This window comes from Phascolarctos cinereus, unplaced genomic scaffold, assembly GCF_003287225.1.
Source record: "Phascolarctos cinereus isolate Bilbo 61053 unplaced genomic scaffold, phaCin_HiC Scaffold_3;HRSCAF=262, whole genome shotgun sequence".
NCBI classification, from domain to species: domain Eukaryota; kingdom Metazoa; phylum Chordata; class Mammalia; order Diprotodontia; family Phascolarctidae; genus Phascolarctos; species Phascolarctos cinereus.
Genome location: NW_027555736.1, coordinates 229,265,276 through 229,285,273, shown reverse-complemented (window position 1 = coordinate 229,285,273; position 19,998 = coordinate 229,265,276). Strand labels below are relative to the sequence as shown.

Below are 19,998 nucleotides of genomic sequence, written 5' to 3'. Positions count from 1 at the left end.
AGCTCACTTTCATATTTGCATCCCCAATGCTTAACAAGGTGCTTAGCAAAGAGTAAACACTTAAGGAGCCAGTGTGTTTCTACAAACATTCTGAGCAAAAGTGGAGCAACCAGGGGCATCTAGGTAGTGCAGTAGATAGAGCACCAGCTCTGGAGTCAGGAGGACCCGAGTTCAAATCCAGATCTCAGACACTTGACACTTACTAGCTGTGTGACTCTGGGCAAGTCACTTACCCCTGATTGCCTCACAAAAAAACAAAAAAGTGGAGCAAACCCACCACAGGCAAGAAGATGGAAGGCAGAACAGGTAAACTAGTCCCCCATCCCTGACCATCATCATTCAACATTAAGCCCTATGTGTTATTCTCTCCACTGATTCTCACTCAGTCCTGCACCCATACCACATTACATTGCCTCTCTTTGGGGCATAATTTTGATGCAACAAGTTCCAAAAGATTTCATTAGAATCTTGCTGAGTTGGGGCAGCTAGATGGCGCAGTGGACAGAGCACCGACCCTGAACTCAGGAGGACCCGAATTCAAATCTGGCCTCAGACCAAACGCTTGACACTTACTAGCTGTGTGACCCTGAGCAAGTCACTTAACCCCAAGTGCCTTAAAAAATAGATAGATAGATAGATAGATAGATAGATAGATAGATAGATAGATAGATATAGTCCTGCAAGCACCCAGCAGCAGCTGTCCAGAGGACATCAGGATATAAACATCACCAGAGATATGGAGCAGGGGATACTAAACCAGTCTGGAAAATAACCTAAGAGCTGAGGTCTATTTAGTTCATGTGCTTTAGATACACTGCCTCATTTGAGGTGAGGCAAGTACTACTGATATTATCCCTATTTTGTAGATGAGGAAACAGAGGGTCAGAGAGGTCAGATGACCCTGGACAAGTATCAAAGGTAGGATTCAAACCCAGGCCATCCTGACATCAAGTCCGGCATGCTATCTATTATGATGCACCAAACTGGTCACACCGTGTGACCAAATGCTACCTTCACCCTCATGCTCCCTCCAAGTCCCAGGCCAGCAGGAGGTAGAGTGACATCTGCTGCATCGGCTGCTGTCCTCATTATCCCTCAAGAGCCAACTCTGCCCATCACCCCACCGGTCCATCACCTTGTCCACTGTCCCATCAAGAACCCAAAGCTTTGGTTTTTTCCCGGTTCCCATTACCAGTCACCCACCCTTCTTCCAATTGCTTGGAACTCAAGTCTGTCTTCGTACCTGCCACATTTTTTACAAGGAAACGTGCTGTCCTGGTTCTGGGATTTACTTAAGGTCTCTGTGGTCTTCTTCTCTGTGATGGGTCCACCTCTTCGAGATTTCCCAGAGCTCTCCTTAGGCTTTTCCGTGGCTCGGCTGCTGGCCACCCCAGGAGCACTGGACTCATGGTTCCTGAGGATGAGGACGTCACTGATCTAGACAGATGAAGACAAGACAATTGCATCAGTTTGGAATAAAAGAGCTACTGTGGGAGAAGAGCACCATGGCCCTAGCTTTGCCTACTTGGTTTGGCTCCTGGCAACAAGGACCGTGGCAAAGAATCCTACGGAGACTTTGTAAGTACTTGCTTTCCCAGGAAGCCCTGGAAGCTTGCTATTAGCTCTGTCTGGAGCTCCTGTTTATTTATTTTTTTTTATTTTTAGGCAGTTGGGGTTAAGTGACTTGCCCAGGGTCACACAGCTAGTTAGTGTCAAGTGTTTGGTCTGAGGCAATCAGGGTTAAGTGACTTGCCCAAGGTCACATACCTAGGAATTGTCAAGTGTCTGAGGTGGGATTTGAACTCAGGTCCACTGTGCCACCTGCCCCTGGAGCTCTTGTTTCTTGCTAAATTCAGTTCCTATGCCTGAACTAGAGTAACTCCCTTCTCTTATTCTTTTTTGAAATAATTTCTAAAATTGTGAACCTGGCAGTCCTCAACAAATATGAACATATCTAGACATACAGAGGAGCAGAAAACAAGAATTACAATATGAAATCGCGAATCCACCATGTACAGCCTGTTTATTTAAATAAATAAAACTTGACATGGTAGTACCAATACTGCCCTTGTCTGTGTCCCCTTAACAAACCTCCTTTTGCTTTCTCTTGTGTTTTTCAAATATTTCATTGATGCTTTTCTTTCTTTTGACATCTTTTTTTTTTCATCACTCCTCTCCCTCTTCTCCTCCCCAAATAAAAGCCTTCCCTTGTAACAACAGCCCCCTCCTTGAGGAGTCACTGCTTGAGGGCCACCTCCTAAATACTTTCCCCTCCAAATGAAACGCTTCCCAGGTGAGTCCCATGCTCAGCAAGTCTTCCTTTCCTGCTCCAAAGGCCAGTTCTAGCTTCCAATCCATTGCTTCTTGGAACTTCATCCCTTCCGCCCAAACCATCCTCCTCTGGGCTTTAACTCAAGGTGTCCCTGTCACCGGGAACAGGTCTTGTCACCATCTCTGGCAGTACTGCTTCCACTGTCTTGGTGCCCACCTGAAGGCAAACCTCTTCACTTGTAGTCATCCCTTACTATACCAGCCAACCTTGCACCTGGGCCCCAGGTGTGTGAACCAATTCGAACCTATAACACTTTAAGGAGGTGGAAAGAGGCTAACAGTCATGACTTTTGTGTCAGAGACCTCAATGGGTGCTCTGAGCTCTCAGCTGGCCCCAGTGAGGGGAAGACACTCACCGCTTCGTTGGCTTGTATCGTCTGGGCAGCTTTGACAGCTGCTGCCCTCCGGCTCCTCTCCCGCACCTCTTCTTGCTCTTCCTGCTTCCCTTCCACCTCCCTGTCCTCCTTCTTGGCCTCCTTCTTGGCCACTGCACATTCTTCACTTGGGGCCTCCCTTCTGGGAGGCTGGACCCTTGTCAACCTCTGGGAACTCTTAAAATTGGAAAAAGAAAAGAGTGAGCCAGGTTTTTGTTTGGCTTCTTTTACTTTGTGCCTAGGAGGACTCTTTTTAGAAACAGACCCCAATCCTCCTATTTTAGAGCTGGTATGGACAGAAAGGGGAGACCTGAGTCACACAAATATTTGGGGCTGGGAGCCCAAAGCAAGAAAAACCAGTGGTAATCTGGATCCAGCCCTTCTCCATAGGCTACTCATCCCAGCAGGCCAGAACCACAAAAGCAGCCCCACAGTGGGCAGTGTGGGATCATAGGAAAAAGTTCTGGCCTAGGAATTTAGGGACTTATACTCTAGTCCCCATCCTGCCATTAATTAGCTGCAGGATCTTTAGTTAAGTCACCTCACCCAGATTACCAAGATTCGGAGAAGCTCAGAGTTGGAAAGAACCCCATGAGTCATTTAGTCCAATCTGTACCTGTATAGAAATTTACCTCCAGCCTCTGCCTGAAGACCTTAAGACATAAGGGATTTCAGGACCTCCCAAGATGGTCCATTCAACTGGGTGATGACTGTTAGGAAGTTTTTCCTTAGATCAACCATAAATCTGTTCTCTCTGCAATTTGCATGCACTACTTCTAGTTATGACTATTGAGCCAACCCAACTTGATCTAAGCTCTCCTCCACACAGCCACCTTCAAACACTTGAAGACAGTCATCATCCTTAACAGTACTTCTTCAAAGGACAAATCCACACCTCTATCCCTCCAGGGTTAAGCAATATCCCTTTCTCAGTCTCTTCCAGCCCCGGCCTCACCTCAATTTTCCCATCAGTAAAATGGGGGATAACATTGTTTCTCCCTAACAGAGTTGTCATGATGATATGATTGGATAATACACATGAAATCCCTCTGAAAACTTTCCCAAAGTGACCCACAAACATGACACACTTCTACTATTTCCACCATTATTACCACCAGCGAGGTGGCACAGTACATGTGCCTAGAGTCAGGAAGACCCTAGTTCAACTCCATCCTCAGATGCTTCCTAACTATATGACCCAGGGCAAGTCACTTCACCTATCTGCCTGCCTCAGTTTCTTCAACTGTAAAATGGGGGTATTAATAGCACCTATATCCCAGGACTGTTGTGAGGATCAGATGAAATAATATACTAATATATTATCATTATTCATAATATATTAATGTTATATAATGATACAATTTCAAAGTGCTTAACAGAGCCTGGCAAATGTGCTGTTGTTTAGTCACGTTTGACTCTTCATGACCCCATTGTGGGTTTTCTTGGCAAAGGCACTGGGGTGATTTGCCGTTTTCTTCTCCAGCTCATTTTATAGATGAGGAAACTGAGGCAAACAGGGTTAAGTGACTTTCGCAGGGCCACACAGTTAGGAAGTATCTGAGGTCAGATTTGAACTCAGGAAGATGAGTCTTCCTGACTCCAGGCCCATTACTTTATCCACTACTCAACCTAGCTGCCCACAGCCTAGCAAAGAGCAGGTGGCTAATAAATCTTCCCTTCCTATCTATCTCTTCCTTCCCTTCTTCCCTCTCGTCCTTCCTCTACCACCCATCCACTTTGCAAGGAGAAAGGTCCAAAACCTTGTTTCATACAATTGACTCAAGATAACTCCTCAGGAACCGAGCCCTGTAGCATTCTGTCCTCTTCCTTCCCACTTCCTCTCACCTCAACTGAGGGCCCATGAGGAACCAAATCCCAAGAGTCTTAGCTACTCAGACAGGAGAGGGAATCACCTTAACGTCCACTTCCACTTCCTCCTGACCCAGTTTCTCATCGGTGGCATCGATATCCCCGAAGGTCAGGGTCCCATTTCGCCCAATTTTCACCTGCTTCTTGTAGGTATAGTAGAACTCCACACACTGGGCCACCGTTTTGGTCTGAATCTGGTTTGGAGTCAAAATGGCAGTCAAAGTCGCTCGTTCTCTTTAGCTTCATTTGTCCTGCCCCTCTTCCCCACTTTGCCAGTCTCTCCCTCCCCTTCCAAAATCTCTTCTCCCGCCTCCTAACAGTACAATACAATGGATTAATTACATTAATGTATAATGTATAAATGTATAATGTATAATGTATAAACATAATTACATTAATAAACATTTGTTAAACGTCTGCTACATGGAGGGCCCTATGTTAGGCACTGAAGATACAATGACAAAAATGAAACAGTCCCTGACCTCAAGGAGCTTATAGATACAAAATAGCAGTGGTTTTCTCAGCACAGGGAATGCTCAGTACAAGAATTTCCTCACCATCACAGACTAAGACCAGTCTGTGACTTTGTATGAAAATCCTAAGGAATTGCTCGTGGAGCAAGAGGTCAAGTGTCTTTCCCAGGGCTATGCAGCTAGCAAGTACCAAAGGCAGGATCTGAACCCAGTTCTTCCTGGCTCCAAACTCAAAATTTGATCCATTATGCTATATACTACCTTACGCAAACAAGGATAGTACAAAGAAAAGTGAGAACAGAGGGATCAGTAACACCTGGGGGGGTCAGGAAAGGTGTCACAAAGGGAATGGCATGTGAGTCAAATCTCGAAGGAAAAATTCTGAGAGGAAATGAAGAGTGTGTACATTCCAGACACTGGGGTGGCTTGTACAAATGCAGACAGGTGAGAGATGGGAGTATTGCTCTCAGGCAACTAGTATTCCAGCTTGGATGGCAGGTAGAGGTCACGAAGGGGCAAAGTATGAAATAATGTTGGAAAGGAAGACTGGAGGGTCTTAAATCCCAAACTAAGGAATTTGGAATTACTGGAGTGCAAAAGAAGGGTCTCCAAGTTTTTTTCTGGATCCATTCTCATATTCTCTCTCTCCCTGCTACCCCCATGTCCCAAAAGCTTTCATACTTCAATACTACACTAAGACTTTTGAGATTCCTGGCATGCATCCATCTGGATTTTACATACACATCACTGTAGCACTGAGGTTAAGTCACTTGCCTATGGTCACACATCTCTATATTTTTCTATCTATACCTCTAGGCATAGATATTAATTTATATCTATATGGAGTGTGCATATAGAAAGGGTACAAGTCACATTATGTTTGTGTTTTTGAACACTCTTGGAGAACAATGGCTCACCAATAAACTAACAGATTAAATGAGAGAATCTAATGCCCCCAGGTGGTTAACTAAGGTGGACCCTGGGCAAGTCACTTTATTGAATTGCCTTAAAAAAAACACAACACACCAAAACACCAAAAAAAAAAAAAAAACCACAAAAAAAACCCTAAGGTGAGACCCATGTGTCAGGGAAGTGAGGATAACAATCTTTAAATTAAACCCAGAACTACACCAAGGGGGGGAAAATGAGCATTTCTTTATTTCCCTCCCTCCTTCCTCCTTTTCATGAAGATACAGGGTGGGAGGTCCTGCTCTTGAGACAGAAAAACTTAGATTTGCGTTCAACTACTGCAGAATTTCAGAGACTTTAGATCTTTCATCCATTAGGCATAAAGCCACAGTCAATATTCTCATAAGGGTACAGGATTTTACCGACAATTGCAAATTGATTTTCTTCACAAGAAAAGTATACGCTGAAGCAAATCTATGAATTTGCTGGTGGCCTCTTTGGTCTTTAGAATTTTTATCCATCCTTTCATTCTTTACAGGAAGGAAGCCTGGCATTCCATGTTCCCCTCCTAAGACTGCACTGAGCCATCCAAGCTCATACCCCATTCCCCATCTAATACATTTATTAATGATTAATTAATAATTTTCCAAGATGAGGTTTAGTACTCTTAGGAGCGCATTCAACCCAAGAAATAAACCTGTTTCTGGAGGGGCTTGACTGGAAAACTCTTTGTGAGTTTTCCCATTTAGCTCAGATGCCATCTCTTACATGAAGCTCTTCCTGACCCCCTCCCTCCCAACTGTTAATGCTTTCTCCCTCCCACTAAAATTACTTTGTATTATGGCACTTTCCTTCAGATGACAAGAGAAAGAGAGGAAGGTCCTCAGCTTCCCCTGTACAAACTTATGGGGGGCCTTGGAGAAAAAATCCTAGAGAATGGGCAGGTGTGGACGGGTTGCAATATCCATGACCGGAGAGAACACCCACATGAATGAGAGCTCAGAGACCCATTGGTGTTTCAAAGTATTTTTGGATATACTTTGTGTTTACTTATCTTGTACACACATTATTTCACACATATGCACCTGTGTGTGCACACATGTAAATTCTCTGATGACAGAGATTATTTCATATGTGGTTTTGTATCCCCCAGTGCCTAGCACAGTGCCTGGGACAACCAGTTGCTCAGCTGACATCTCTAGCTGCCATGGCTCAAGGGACTGACATGTGAAGGACAACTCGTGAGGTCAGGGAACAGAAGTGCCCCCCAATTTCCAATTCCCAGGCTACTTGCTGGGTCTGAAGTCACACATCTGCCTGTTGCCCGTCGATCCGGGGGTGATCTCATTGTCTGATGCTGCTAATTACCACCCTCTGGAGCAAGCACTCTGGCCGCTGTGGCAATGACTCACTTCTGCCCACTGCCCTCATTTACTTCCCCAGCCATTACTGACGTTGAGTCCACAGGGTCTGAAGAGGCAGCTACAGACATCCTCACTGGTCTGAGGCAGAGGCCTAGACAAAATAGTCTATTATCTTCTCAAGGAAGTAGGAGGCAAGCAGGACAAAAGAAGAGGAACAACTGAGGGGTGGGGGAGGACGCCTTATTCTTCAGAATGAAAACTGAGGGGATGCTCTAACCTGGCTGCTCCTTCTTCAGCCTGTCCTTTGAGCAGCTGCAAAGGCTTCTTTTCATTGGCTGAAGTGGCTCTAACACCCTCCCTATACCACCACCCTCCTCCCCTTTAGATAGTCTATTCCCAGCTTCCTTGACAGATGTTTTTCACATGATTCTCCTTTACACACTCTGTTCCTTGCAATGAAACTGGCCCGCTTGCAGCTAGCTGCTTGTTGGACCTCAGCATTCCGTATCAGCCTCAGCCTTTCTTTCATTCTTTTTCTGGAGGCAATCAGGGTTAAGTGACTTTTCCAGGGTCACCCAGCTAGTAAGTGTCTTAGGCTGGTTTTGAACTTAGGTCCTCCTAAATCCAGGGCTGGTGCTCTATCCACTGCACCATCTAGCCGCTCCTTTTGCTTTTCTTTCTTCACGTATGTTGCCACTGATTCCTGGAAGGTACTCCCCTCACCAACCTCTGTGTCTTAGAATCTTTTATGGCTCAGCTCAAATGTTACCTCCCATGGGAAAGTCTTTCCTGACCCCCAATCCCCAATCCCAAGGTGTCTGTGTGGTTTCTCTCCCTCTTTAAATGAGACGAATTGAACGACTTGTTTAAAGGCTAAACCTGCCAGTGGAACATAAGATCCTTTAGGCCAGGGACTGTTTTCCGTTTTGTCTTCTTATCCCCACAAGCTAGTGCCTTGAACATACTAGACTGTATTGAATTAAACTGAATTTCTTCCCACATGGGAAATGCCCTCCAACTCACCAACTTCTGCACCAGGAAGAAGTCCTTCTTGTAGATGGCAATGCCCTTATTGAATAATTTTTTTTCAGCTACTTTCCACTGGTCAGACCCTGTGGTAAGGCAGGAAGAGAAGAATGAGAAGAGAATGAAAAGCCAGTTCAGTTCAAAAGAAATTCCTTAGGAGGGCAGTTAAAAGGGGAACATGGTAGATGAGGTAGAGAAACTTTCCTTCCACTCTAAGGGACGCCCCATCATTTTGGAGGTCCAAGTCTATACTAAATGACCAGATACCCTATCATTTTAGAACCCATATCTTCCTCCCAACCCCTTCCTGCTGATCTCTGCCCTCCCTCCTCTTAGGTGGGACCAGGTTAAGGGAAATAGCCAGGACAGTCCTAGAGATCTTTCCTGCTGAGGGTGAATATGTAAGCTCCATGAAGATAAGGACCATGTCTCATGTATTCTCCCATGATGCCTTCCACATTATACTCCTGGGGTTCAGGCTACACCCCAGGTCTCTCCGTAGCGTTAGGTATGGGATGAAAGGGGTCATAACTTTGCTGAGAGTAGCCTAAGAAGGAACCATACTATGTCCTTTCTGACCTTCAAGTCCCAGCTTAGAATTCACCACCCACAAAACCTTTCATAACTCAACCCCACCCATCCCCAACCCTTCGATTTTTTTCTGGCAACCTCTCAGTCACATATCCAATTTCCTTACAGCTATGTCAGTCTATGGTACCTCTGTTGTTGCAATAACAATTCATGTTTACTTAGTAAGAGTGTTTCTCCTCTCCCTCTCCCTCCAGTATTTAGAACAGAATGTGCCGTCCCTGGCAGGGACTCCTCTGGTGTTGGTTAACTGGTCCCTTTCCCTGCTCACCTGTATAGTGGTAATTTGCCAGTGGGTGATCGGGAGGTCTCAGTGGCTTCTTGAGAAGCAGTTTGGTCAGCGTTGCCTAAGGGAGGAAACAGGAAGGTCATGGTCCCAACCAGGTCTGTAGAGGACCCTGGTCCTGGGCATAATGTCCCAAATACCAGGTCAAGGCCTAGCAGTCCTGAGATAACTACCTTTGTGCTCTCTCACTGTCCCCAAGAAAAAAATGTTTTCCTTTTCAGAGTGGAGCATTAGCTGAATTGACCATCAAACAGAAGGGGACCTTAGCATCTAGTCTAGCCTTAATTTGACATAGGTGGACACTGAGATCCATGAAGATAAAAGTGGCCTGCCCAGAGTAATACAAGGACCAGAACTCAGGTAACTGAGACTATTGGAAGGAGCAATGGACTTGGGGCCAGAGACCTGGGTTCAAATTCTTGCTCTGCTACTCACTATTTATGGAACCTCAAGGAATTCACTTAGCTTGGGTGGGTCTCAGTATCCTCAAGGGTAAAATGAGAGGAATAGATGGACCAGATGACCCCTGAAGTGCTTTTCATCGACTAAATCGACAATCCTATGATCCCAAGTCACTCGATTCCTAATCTGAAGCTCTCTCTACCATATGACAACATGCCAAGGGGTTAGTCTGCTCAGGGGACTATAACGGCAGTCAGAAGGGACTGATAATTCTTCTAGGACTCATGTTAGCAAAATCATCCTTTCAGGAGGCGGGAAAACACTTCCACCTTGCTACCCCCTCTCTGGGGCATAGACAGTTGCCCCTTCTCTCACCTTCACCCAAGCCTTCTAAGACACATAGTATAGCCCACTGCACACACCAAGCACTGAAGGCAGTCAGCTGGGATAGCTCCTAGGCCTTTCTCTGCTGTGGAGTGTGGCTCTAAGAGGGGCAGAGTTGAAAGCAGCCCACATCTACCTTCCCCTCTGATTGGGCAATTTGTGTTGGCCCCTACTCAGCCACTTACCTCCCCCCTTTGACAACAGCACTCTTCTCCCCCTTACACATAATCCATAATGCCCCTTGTGCTGGACCCCATCTTACCAAGATGTTACCCTTGGCTTCATGCAGGCAATGCAAGGCTAACTCCTGGTTGGTTCCAGCCCCAGGAAAGATACTAGAACAGGCGGCGGTCAGAAGGTCTTCCACTAGTTCCAGAAAGATTCCCATAGAGAAAACCCCAAGGAAGATGGGAATAAAAAAAAGAAAACTTGGTTCAGAAACTCAGGAGGGTTTAAGAAAAGAAGGCAATAATTCGGAAAATTGGACCCTTCCCTTGATCCCTGGTCCTCCTCACCTTGCCCTTGAGTCTCCCTGCTAGCATCCAGATCTCCCCACGGCTGCCAGACCAGGTCAGCTTTATGCTGATCCATAGCTGCCAGGGCCCTGTCCCGGACTGGGGGGATTTCCGCTTGGAACCTAGTCCCCACGTTGATTCGACTGAAGGAGAAGAAAGGATAAACTATATGGTATCTGATCTCTCTTAATGCAAATGGTATCTCCTCCCAGGCCCGGCCCTGGCCCCACCCATTAAGATAAGGCCCCCAGGTCCTGACCCCAGAAGTAGAGGAGGAAAATGAGATGAAAGCTCAACAGAGTACACAAAACTGGGCTGGAGATCCAACCACAAACACGGCTCTGTTGGAGGCAGAGCATTCCGTGGGCTCCTACCTATGGGGCAAATGGTCTCTAGGGGGAAACTTGTCTTCTGTTGCCAGTGGTGGCCTGTGCCTTCTAGGCAAAGAAAAAATATGGAGGTTGGCAGGAGACAAAAAAAGAAACCTCAAATGAGGTTTTACAGATTTACATCAATATATCAAAAATAAGCTTGGAATGGGGCATAGAAATCTATCCCGCACTACAAGAAAATAGAAGGGGAAGGGGATAAGGGTGGAGATAGAAGGGAGGGCAGACTAGGGGAACGGGTATTCAGAATCCACGCTGTCTTAGGGTGGGGGCAGGGATGAGATGAGAAGAAAATTTGGAACTCAAAATCTTATGGAAATGAATGTTAAAAACTAAAATTAATAAATTAATTTAAAATTAAAAATATATAAAAATAAGCTTGGGAAACTGCCTGGGCATAGAGCAGAAACTTAATAAATGTTTTATTGATTGATAAGTGGAAACCAGCCCTAGACCCTCATCTTGAACTCTGCACTACAGTCAGAGATGGGGTGGGTTTGAAATGAACAACTCTAGAACAGGCAGAAAGGGACTCCTTAATGGAGACCAAGGTCCACTACCAGTCATTCCCCTTTTCTCTCAAATAGAAGGGCATTCTCTACCCCAACAGTAAGCAAATGATCGAATTCTAACATATTTAAGGTTCCTAGAGTAGTTCCCACTTCCATTTTCACTTCATATGCTTGAGAAGAAAGGCACAAGACTATTTTTGTGTAAAGGACTGAGGCAGGCAAGGGGGTAAAGGTAGCATTCTTTGAAACACTTACGGCTCAATGCTGACAGGTGTAACTTCCCCCATCACAGAAAGAACAGGTGGAGTGACTTCAGCACTGTCTGAGAGACAAACAACATATTTATGAAATAGTCCAAAACATGTGGGGAGGACAGAGGGGTGGGGTGGGGGGGTTATTCTTTTGGCTTCCTGCAGGAAACTCGCTTCTAAGGAAGCTCTTTCTTACTTGCACTCTCACTTGGTGCATTCTGTCCCAACACATCTAACCCCTAAAAGAACCATCTAACCCCTAAAAGAAGCCCTCAGGGGCTTCTTGGGCTAAGGTAGGCTTGGCATTATTGCATTACTGGCAGCAAATGACATCAAGAGAAACAGGATTTGTAAAGTGATGACTAATTATTAACAGCAATTATTAACACTGCTATCTCTTAATTAAGTTTGGAATCCACCCTTCCTTTCTGTTGAGGCAGCTAGGCAGCGCTATGGCTCCATAGAAAAGACTGTCTCAGCAGAGGGAAGGCTGGATTCCAAGCTTAACTACTCAAGGAGACCTAAATTCAAATCCTGTCTCAGATACTTATTAGGTCTGACCTTGGGCAAGCCACTGAACCAGGCTTAACCTCAGTGAGAATTATTATCATGGAGACAATAACAGCACCTACCTTATAGGGTTGGGGTGAGGTTCAAATGAGATAGTGCATTAGTAAAATGCTTTGCAAGGCAATTAGGTGGCTCAGTAGAGAGTGCACTGGGCCTGGAGTCAGAAAGACCTGGGTTCAAATCCAGTCTCAGACTTTACTAGCTGTGTGACCCTAGGCAAGTCATTTAACTTCTCCTTGCCTTAGTCCACAGGAGAAGGAAATGGCAAACCACTCCATTATCTTTGCCAAGAAAAGGCCAAGGCCAGCACTTGTATGCTAAGGACAATAAGGTCAACTGAACAACAAAGTACTTTGCAGACCTTAAAGCACAGGCCACCAAGTCAGTCTAACCCTCTCAAGAGACCGGAATATCTCTTGGGTGGAATATTGGAAGTCTCCAAAATGGCTCTCTCTCAGATCCAATCCACTTGACACAATACTGTCTGATTTGGGAGGGGAGGCGCCTGGGGGGGGTGATCTAAGTCTGGGAGATGTCTTCAGTGTGGAGAACTCCTTCCATTAGTGAAAATTAGCAAACCCCAGGTACTTAGTCTCACAGATTTGCCTGGGACATTGAGAAGTCAAGAGACACTAGCCCAAGCCCTTAAATGTAGGAACTAAACCCCTGCCTTCCTGGTCTCTCCCATTCTTTGCCTTCGTTTTCAGGATTTAGGATTGCCTTAGGATTGCCTAAATGCCTTAGGATTTAGCTGTCTTTTGCACATACTACTTTCATTCTGTCTCTCCTAGGCTTAAACAAAGCTTCCAAATCATAGTCTAATACTTACAGGGTAAAATCCAAACTCCTCCACTAGGTTTTCAAGTCCCTCCACAATCTGGCTCCCTCTCATCTTTCTAGTCTCCTTTCCCCTCCCCCTACCCCCTGTCCTAAGATTCAGCCAGACTATTCTCTGTTCCTCAGTCACCTCGGTGCTTTTGATCATCCTCTTCTCTCCATTTGAAACAAACTGCTCTCTCCCAGGTCTTCTTGGTCTAATAAATTCCTAACCTCTAACAAAATCAGCAGGTAGGCTAGCAGGAAGACCTGAGTTCAAATCCATCCTCAGACACTTACTAGCTATTTGACCCTGGGCAAGTGACTTAACCCCTGTTTGCCTCAGTTCCTCAGGTGAAGAATGGGGACACAGGAGAAGGAAATGGCAAACCACTCCAGTTTGTTTGCCAAGAAAACCCCAAATGGGGTCACAAAGGGTTGGATACAACTGAAAAACAACTAAACAAATATTTGCTTATCAGTTATCTCTTCTCTGCCTTCAGTCTAACTTCATAAGTGGCTTCTTGAACTATCTCAAACTCAGGACAGAAAGAAGGACATGGGCTATAGTCTACAATTCTGCTAAGGGGGAGGTGGAGAAGGTAGTGTGGGATAGGGGGAATAAACCCATGACAACACCGTTGTTCTTCTAGGCAACCACCAGAGGGAGCCAGAGAGCAGTGTCACTATGGGGTGGGATGGAGGGCTGAAATCATGCACACAAATCCCTCCAAGTCAACTTTTTTCACTGGGTTTCAAGGGCCAGCCCTAACTCAGAACTCCAGGGTTCATCTGGGCCTGTAATTAGCCACTAGAGGGAAAAGGCAAAAACATGTGGCTGGACTAGTACAAACCAATTCAGTGACTAGAATAGAACATATCCTGTCACACTTGGTTGATGGGTTAGGATGATTTTGCTGGGGAAGGGAAGAAGTATGTGGAAATGTGATCAAAACAACGTAGCACAAACTCATATATGACTGAAGAAGATGGTGAGTCATTCTTAGAAGAAGAGTAATACTACCTCTATCCTAAAGAGCTGGTCAAAAAGGCTGCTCCCTTTTGTATCCCAGAGATTTAGGCTAATCCAGAGAGGCCCTGAAAGATGGGATTTCTTCATGCTGCCTCCCTCCTACCCATATTTCCCAATAAAAAAACAGAACACTCACTGGACCGGAGTAGGGTACGGTGAGCACTCTTTGGTGTGATGGGGGGAGGGGCAACGAGGCCAGTGGCTGACATGATGGCGTTGAAGTAGAGGCCAGAGCCTTCACGAACAGGGCTGAGTATAGGTGGGGGCGTGTAGGGGGGAAGCTCAAAGTTTCTGTCAGATGGGTGGTCAGTCAGGCGGACGGGAGAGCGTAGGTGACTCTGGTAGGGAGTAATGTTGGAGTAGACTGGAGGGGCAATGAAAGTGCCTGCCTTGGTGGGGATAATCAAGGGTTCAGGTCGAGGCCTCTGCTTTGGTTTTCGAACCAAACCCTCACCATCCCCCTTGGGATCCACATCTTCAACCTGCAGAAAGAAAGCAAATAAGAGACAGTCACCCTTTTTAAAGAAAATCATATGGTCGTGTGCTTGGATTTGGGATTCTTTTTTGTTAAAATTAATTTTTAAATTCTAATTAATTAATTTATTAAATTTAATTTTAATTAATTTTTGCTGAGACAATTTGTGTTCATCACTGACATGTCTCACTATTTCCCTTCCCTACCCCTTTCCCGAAGAGCCATTCCTTATAACAAAGGGGGAAAAAAGAGGAAGAAAAAAAGTTTAGAAAAACTAACCAACATTATTTTTAAAAAAGTCTGATATATATGTACATACATCTACATGCATACATACAGTGTTCCATGTCTATGGTCCACCATCTCTATTCTTGGGGGCCAAGTTCAATTACTATCATTTCACAACGTTCAGTTTCTGTTGTTTTCTTCCTGTTCTTCCCATGAATGTTGTCGTAGTCAATGCGTGTATTTTCTTTTGGCTCTCTTTCATTTTGCCTTAGTTCAAATAGATTCTTGCTATGCTTCTCCACAGTCAACATTTGTCATTTCATACAGTACAGTAATACTGCATTATATTCATTTTTTAGCTATTCCCCAACTGAAGGTTTGTTTCCAGGTCTTTGATAATACAAAAAGGGGGGGGCTACAAATATTTTGATGTATAGAGGCCTTTCTCTGTCACTGACTTCTTTGGGGTAGGTGCCTAACAGTAGCATCTCTGGTTCAAAATGTATAGAAGTTTTAGCCACTTTCTTAGCATAATTCCACACTGCTTTCCAGAAGGGTGGAAACAATTTGTAGCTCTCACACTAACAGTATATTAGTGTGTGCATCTTTCCACAACTCCATCCAGCATTAACCATTCCCTCACCTATTATTTTTGCCACTTTTCTGGTTATAAGGTGGAAACCACAGGGCAGTTGTGATTTGCGTTTTTCATATTCATGATTTGGAATATTATTTTATATAACTGCTAAGAGTTTGTAATTCTTCCTTTGAGAACCATTTATTCATATTCTTTGACCACTTATTGGGGAAAGGCTTTTGGGATAATTAGTACATAGAATCTCTCCCAGTTGACCTCTTCTTATACTGTCAGTAATTTTGTTCACACAAAAGCTTTTCAATTTCATGGAACCAAAACTGTCTGTTTATTGGGAAAGCTTCTAGTATTTCCCCATTTCATATAATACTAGCTTTTGGTTTTTAGAAGGCTATATCTTATTTTTAAAAAAATCCTTCTGTACTTAATACTGTGTGTGGTTTTTAGCATATATGAATATCGTACTTTGTTAGAGGTCTTTTCTGTCTTTACTGATACAATCATGTGCTTTTTGATGCTTTTGCTTCTAATATGATTAATCATACTGTCTCCTAATCTTTGCATCCATGGCATAAATCCAATTTGATCACAGTGAATGATTTTTTAGATAAATTGCTGTATAGTCAACTTGCCAGCATGTTACATTAAATTTTGGATTTATATTCATTAATGTTACTGGGCCATAATTTTGCTTTCTGTGGCTCGTAAAGCTGTTAGGACTAAATTTATCTCATAAAATGAGTTTCACAGAGGGCATTCTTTCTCAGTTTTTGAGAATAATTTGAATAGTATAGGTATTTAAAAGTTTGACAGAATTCTCCTATAAATCCATCTGGACCAGGAGTTATGGTTTTTTTTTTCCTTCACTAATTCTTTTACACCTAGTTTAAATTCTTTTTTTTCTGTAATTAAAGATCTCTTTGAACTTCTGTAAATAATCCTCAATTTCTTTTGAATTCTCAATTGTGTTTGTATATAACTGTGTATAGGAGGTTCTGATCATTCTTTTTATTTTTTCTCTTTTTGTTGTGCTGGTGGTACCTTAGCTTGTTTTGAGGATTTCTGATTGATTTCATTTCCCCCTAGTTTTGTTTGCTCAATTCAACATCCTTTCAGTTTTCCAATTTCTTTCTCCTCTAATGTTCAAAGCTTTCTTTTTTGTTCTTATTTTGTGTTTATTTGTTGTTGCCGTCATACCACTGTCAAGTTTTATGAAGATGTGATGTGGTGCAAAAACAAACAAAAAAGTATATCCTTTAGTAGTCCCATTCCATGGTATCACAATCTTTTAGACTTAAATTCTCCAATAGTTTGTTCAGTTCTATATTTTCCCTGTCAGAAGCTCTTAGAAGGAAAGAAACTTTAAGGTATCCTAATACAGTGGTGTTAATATCCACATCTTTATAAAGTTGATTACTTTTTCTTTTATGAATTTAGGTGTTATGTCATTTGCTGCATGTTTAATATTGATGTTAGTCCACTGTCTATGGTTCCTTTAAGCATAATGTAATTTCTTTATTTCTCACCTGATTTTTGGTGAATTTTTATTTTTGCTTTGTCTGAAAGCAGGATCGCAACTCCTGATTCTTTGGATTCACCTGATGCATAGTAAATTTTGTTCCAGCCTCTCATTTTGATTCTAAATATGGCTTTGCTTCTTAGATGTATTTCTCGTAAACATCACATACTAGAGTTTTGTTTTCTTGCTCGTTCTACCAATCTCTTTTGTTACACTGGATTTATTTAATCCATGTACACTTAAAGTTATAAGATGCTGATTTGTGTTTCTTCTCCCTTTGTGTCTTCTAATATTGGGGAATTCAAAGATTTTTTAAAATCCCCTTTCTCTTTTAATAAAGTAGTTGCTCCATGATCAATTTTGCTAAAACTACTTTATCATATAGCCCTGTTTCCCACACACTCTCTTGCTCCTCTAACACCCTTCAGCTCTCATTTGCTAATCCTATCCCTAGTTTGGGGTTTTTACTTAAATTATTGATTTATTTATCAATTTCTTCTCTCTTTTTTCCTCCTTTCTCCCTCTCAAGTTAAGCAGTTAGTTAAAAAATCTCCTCCTTCCCACAGGCTACTTATGTTTATCAGTTTAAATGTTTCTGAGAAAATTTTTTTTCTGCTTTGTTCTCTTAGTTAATTCTCCTCTCAGTCTATTTTAAAATATCATTCTTTGATTTGTGGTCTCTACTTTTTATTTATTCTATTTTACTTTTCTTGTATTGGGGTTAAGTTTTTTAAGTAATGGGTTTGATTTCTATTTTCTAAATAATTGCTGTTATTGCTGTTGCTCACCCACCCCTTTTTGAAATTGTATTTTACTCTTAGAATTATCAGTTCATGAAGAAAGTAATGTTGGACAGAAGCTGTATCCTCTGTGCCAAATCACGCAGTCCAATTCTTCTCTTTGCCCTCCCCAAAACCATTTTCCTTCCCAATGGCTGTCCATCTCTAGATCCATGTCACTTATATCTGAGGTACCATCTGCCTCCAGGGAGCTCACATATCCCTCTTTATGTTTATGGAAGCACAACATTCTCTAAGAAAAAGTGGCTTCTCAATGTACCAACTCCCTCCAGATTAAACACACAGGAAATCTCCATCTCCTACTATATGCATATACCTCTTCCTCCAAGGGAGGGAGTGCTCTTCACTAGAATCCCCTCACCTCACATTAATTTGAGACCAAAGTGGAGTCTCCTCCCCCCACATTCAATCCCTCCTTTCTGTTAGCCTCTCTCTCCTGTAGCCCCTGTTTTTCCTGAGAATCTACAGGAGTCACTATCCCTTTGCTGTTCACCCATGAACTTGATGAGGGAGCATTACCCATTCTCTCCATCTTCCATTTTTTGTCTCTCTATTTATGTACCCGTTCACTGTGCAATTTGGTCCTATAAAAAACTTTGATTCAGGGGAAGGGAAAATGTGGGATTCTACTTCTCCAGCTTCAATTTTCCTATTTAATTTCTGCTTACATCTTTATCCTCTTATATATATTTTTAAATTTTACTTATCTTTTTTTTCGGGAGATGTTTTTTACATTTTTATTCATAGCTTTTTTTTTTGAGGTGGGAAAGAATGGGTATCTGAGGGAGTATATATCGATTGGGAAATAAGTTTGGTATATAAATGTGATAGAATATTACTGTACTGTAGAAAATGATGAAGAAGTGGTTTCAGATAAACCTGGGATGACATATATGATACAAGAGAACAATTTATACAATGACAAACAATATTGTAAAGATTAACAACTTTGAAAGACTTAAGAAACCTGACGAGTGTAATGACCAAACATGATTTCAGAGGACTAATAATGAAACTTGCTATGGAACCCAAGATAGATTCAGAGTGCAGAACACCCCCCCCCTTTTTCTGGACATGACCAATTTGGAAATGTTTTGCTTAACTACACATGTTCATAACAGAGATTTTGTTCTTCTTCCAATTAGAGAGGGGGAGAAGAGAGAGGAAGACTTTTGCTGATTTAAAAAAGTTTAATTTAAAAATAATCTTTTTACTCCACACTACCTTACCTATTATTTCCTAGTAATTGCATTTATATACCTTCCTTGGGTTTCTGTTGTTGGGACATTTGTCAAATCAAACATTTTGCTCAAGTTTCTTTTTTTTTTTTTTAAGAATGCCCCAAATGTCTCTTTTATTGAATGTCCATCTTTTTAAATTGGCTTTCAAGTTTACAGAGTAAATCATTTTAAATCGTTGCTGATGCTGATTTGCTTTTTAGAATATATATTTCTATTTCCTTCTACAGTTTCTAGGATGTTCAAAATAATCTCGTATTACTCTTTTCATTTTTATTTGAAGGTCTTTTCCTTAGCCTCTTGTATAATTTGATGTTTGTTATTGGAATTGTTAAATTTAACCTAATTAGGGGGTAGCTAGGTGGTGCAGTGGATAGAGCACTGGCCCTGAAGTCAGGAGGACCTGAGTTCAAATCCGGCCTGAGACCAAACACTTGACACTTACTAGCTGTGTGACCCTGGGCAAGTCACTTAACCCCAATTGCCTAAAAGCAAAAAACAAAACAAAACAAACCTAATTAAAGCATAGGTTTTTTCCCTTTCTTTCTGGAGGCAATATATTGATTCTTTTGATTAGTATTTTGCTTTCTGCATTCAGCAGTTCTGGGTAATTTTCTTGTATTACTTCCTAGACTATGGTGTTTAGGGATTTTTAGTCATAGTCTTCTGAGAAACTTATGTTTCTGCCTATCTTGTCTTTAAGGTCAAATGATTTGACGTATACAGATATCACGTGCTCTTTTAATGTTGCCTTTTATTTCTATTTTGCCAGCTTTCCCACACTTTAGTATTTCTGAATTCTGAATATTTTCTCTCATCTTTCTTTTCTTTGGAGAAACTCTCCATCATGAATTCGTTTTTTTTAGTCTGATAATTGAAGACTTCATTTCTGCCTTGATAGTTATAGTTCTGATATGTTAATTCTAATTTCTTCTTATATGGATTTCAGTTTTCTTTTGAAACATTTTGGATTTCTTCTTGTTGATCTACACTCTCTTGGGAGCCTACAGTATTCTATGTTTCATCAAGCATTGGTTCTCTTGTAATATTT

General features: G+C 42.5%; 2 protein-coding genes across 4 annotated transcripts in view; one reads left to right on the top strand and one right to left on the bottom strand.

The window, feature by feature from the left end:
- The window catches only part of LOC110208345 (prostaglandin reductase 2-like), a 544,334-nt gene that overhangs the window by 150,906 nt on the left and 373,430 nt on the right, over positions 1 to 19,998 (top strand). The gene's annotated exons all lie outside the window — the stretch shown is intronic.
- The window catches only part of MIDEAS (mitotic deacetylase associated SANT domain protein), an 84,923-nt gene that overhangs the window by 5,504 nt on the left and 59,421 nt on the right, over positions 1 to 19,998 (bottom strand). The window contains 9 exon segments of the mRNA XM_078151481.1: positions 1,244 to 1,437; positions 2,688 to 2,882; positions 4,619 to 4,768; positions 8,344 to 8,432; positions 9,206 to 9,281; positions 10,269 to 10,372; positions 10,522 to 10,664; positions 11,678 to 11,744; positions 14,229 to 14,574. Of these exon segments, the coding sequence (XP_078007607.1) occupies positions 1,244 to 1,437; positions 2,688 to 2,882; positions 4,619 to 4,768; positions 8,344 to 8,432; positions 9,206 to 9,281; positions 10,269 to 10,372; positions 10,522 to 10,664; positions 11,678 to 11,744; positions 14,229 to 14,574 (1,364 nt within the window).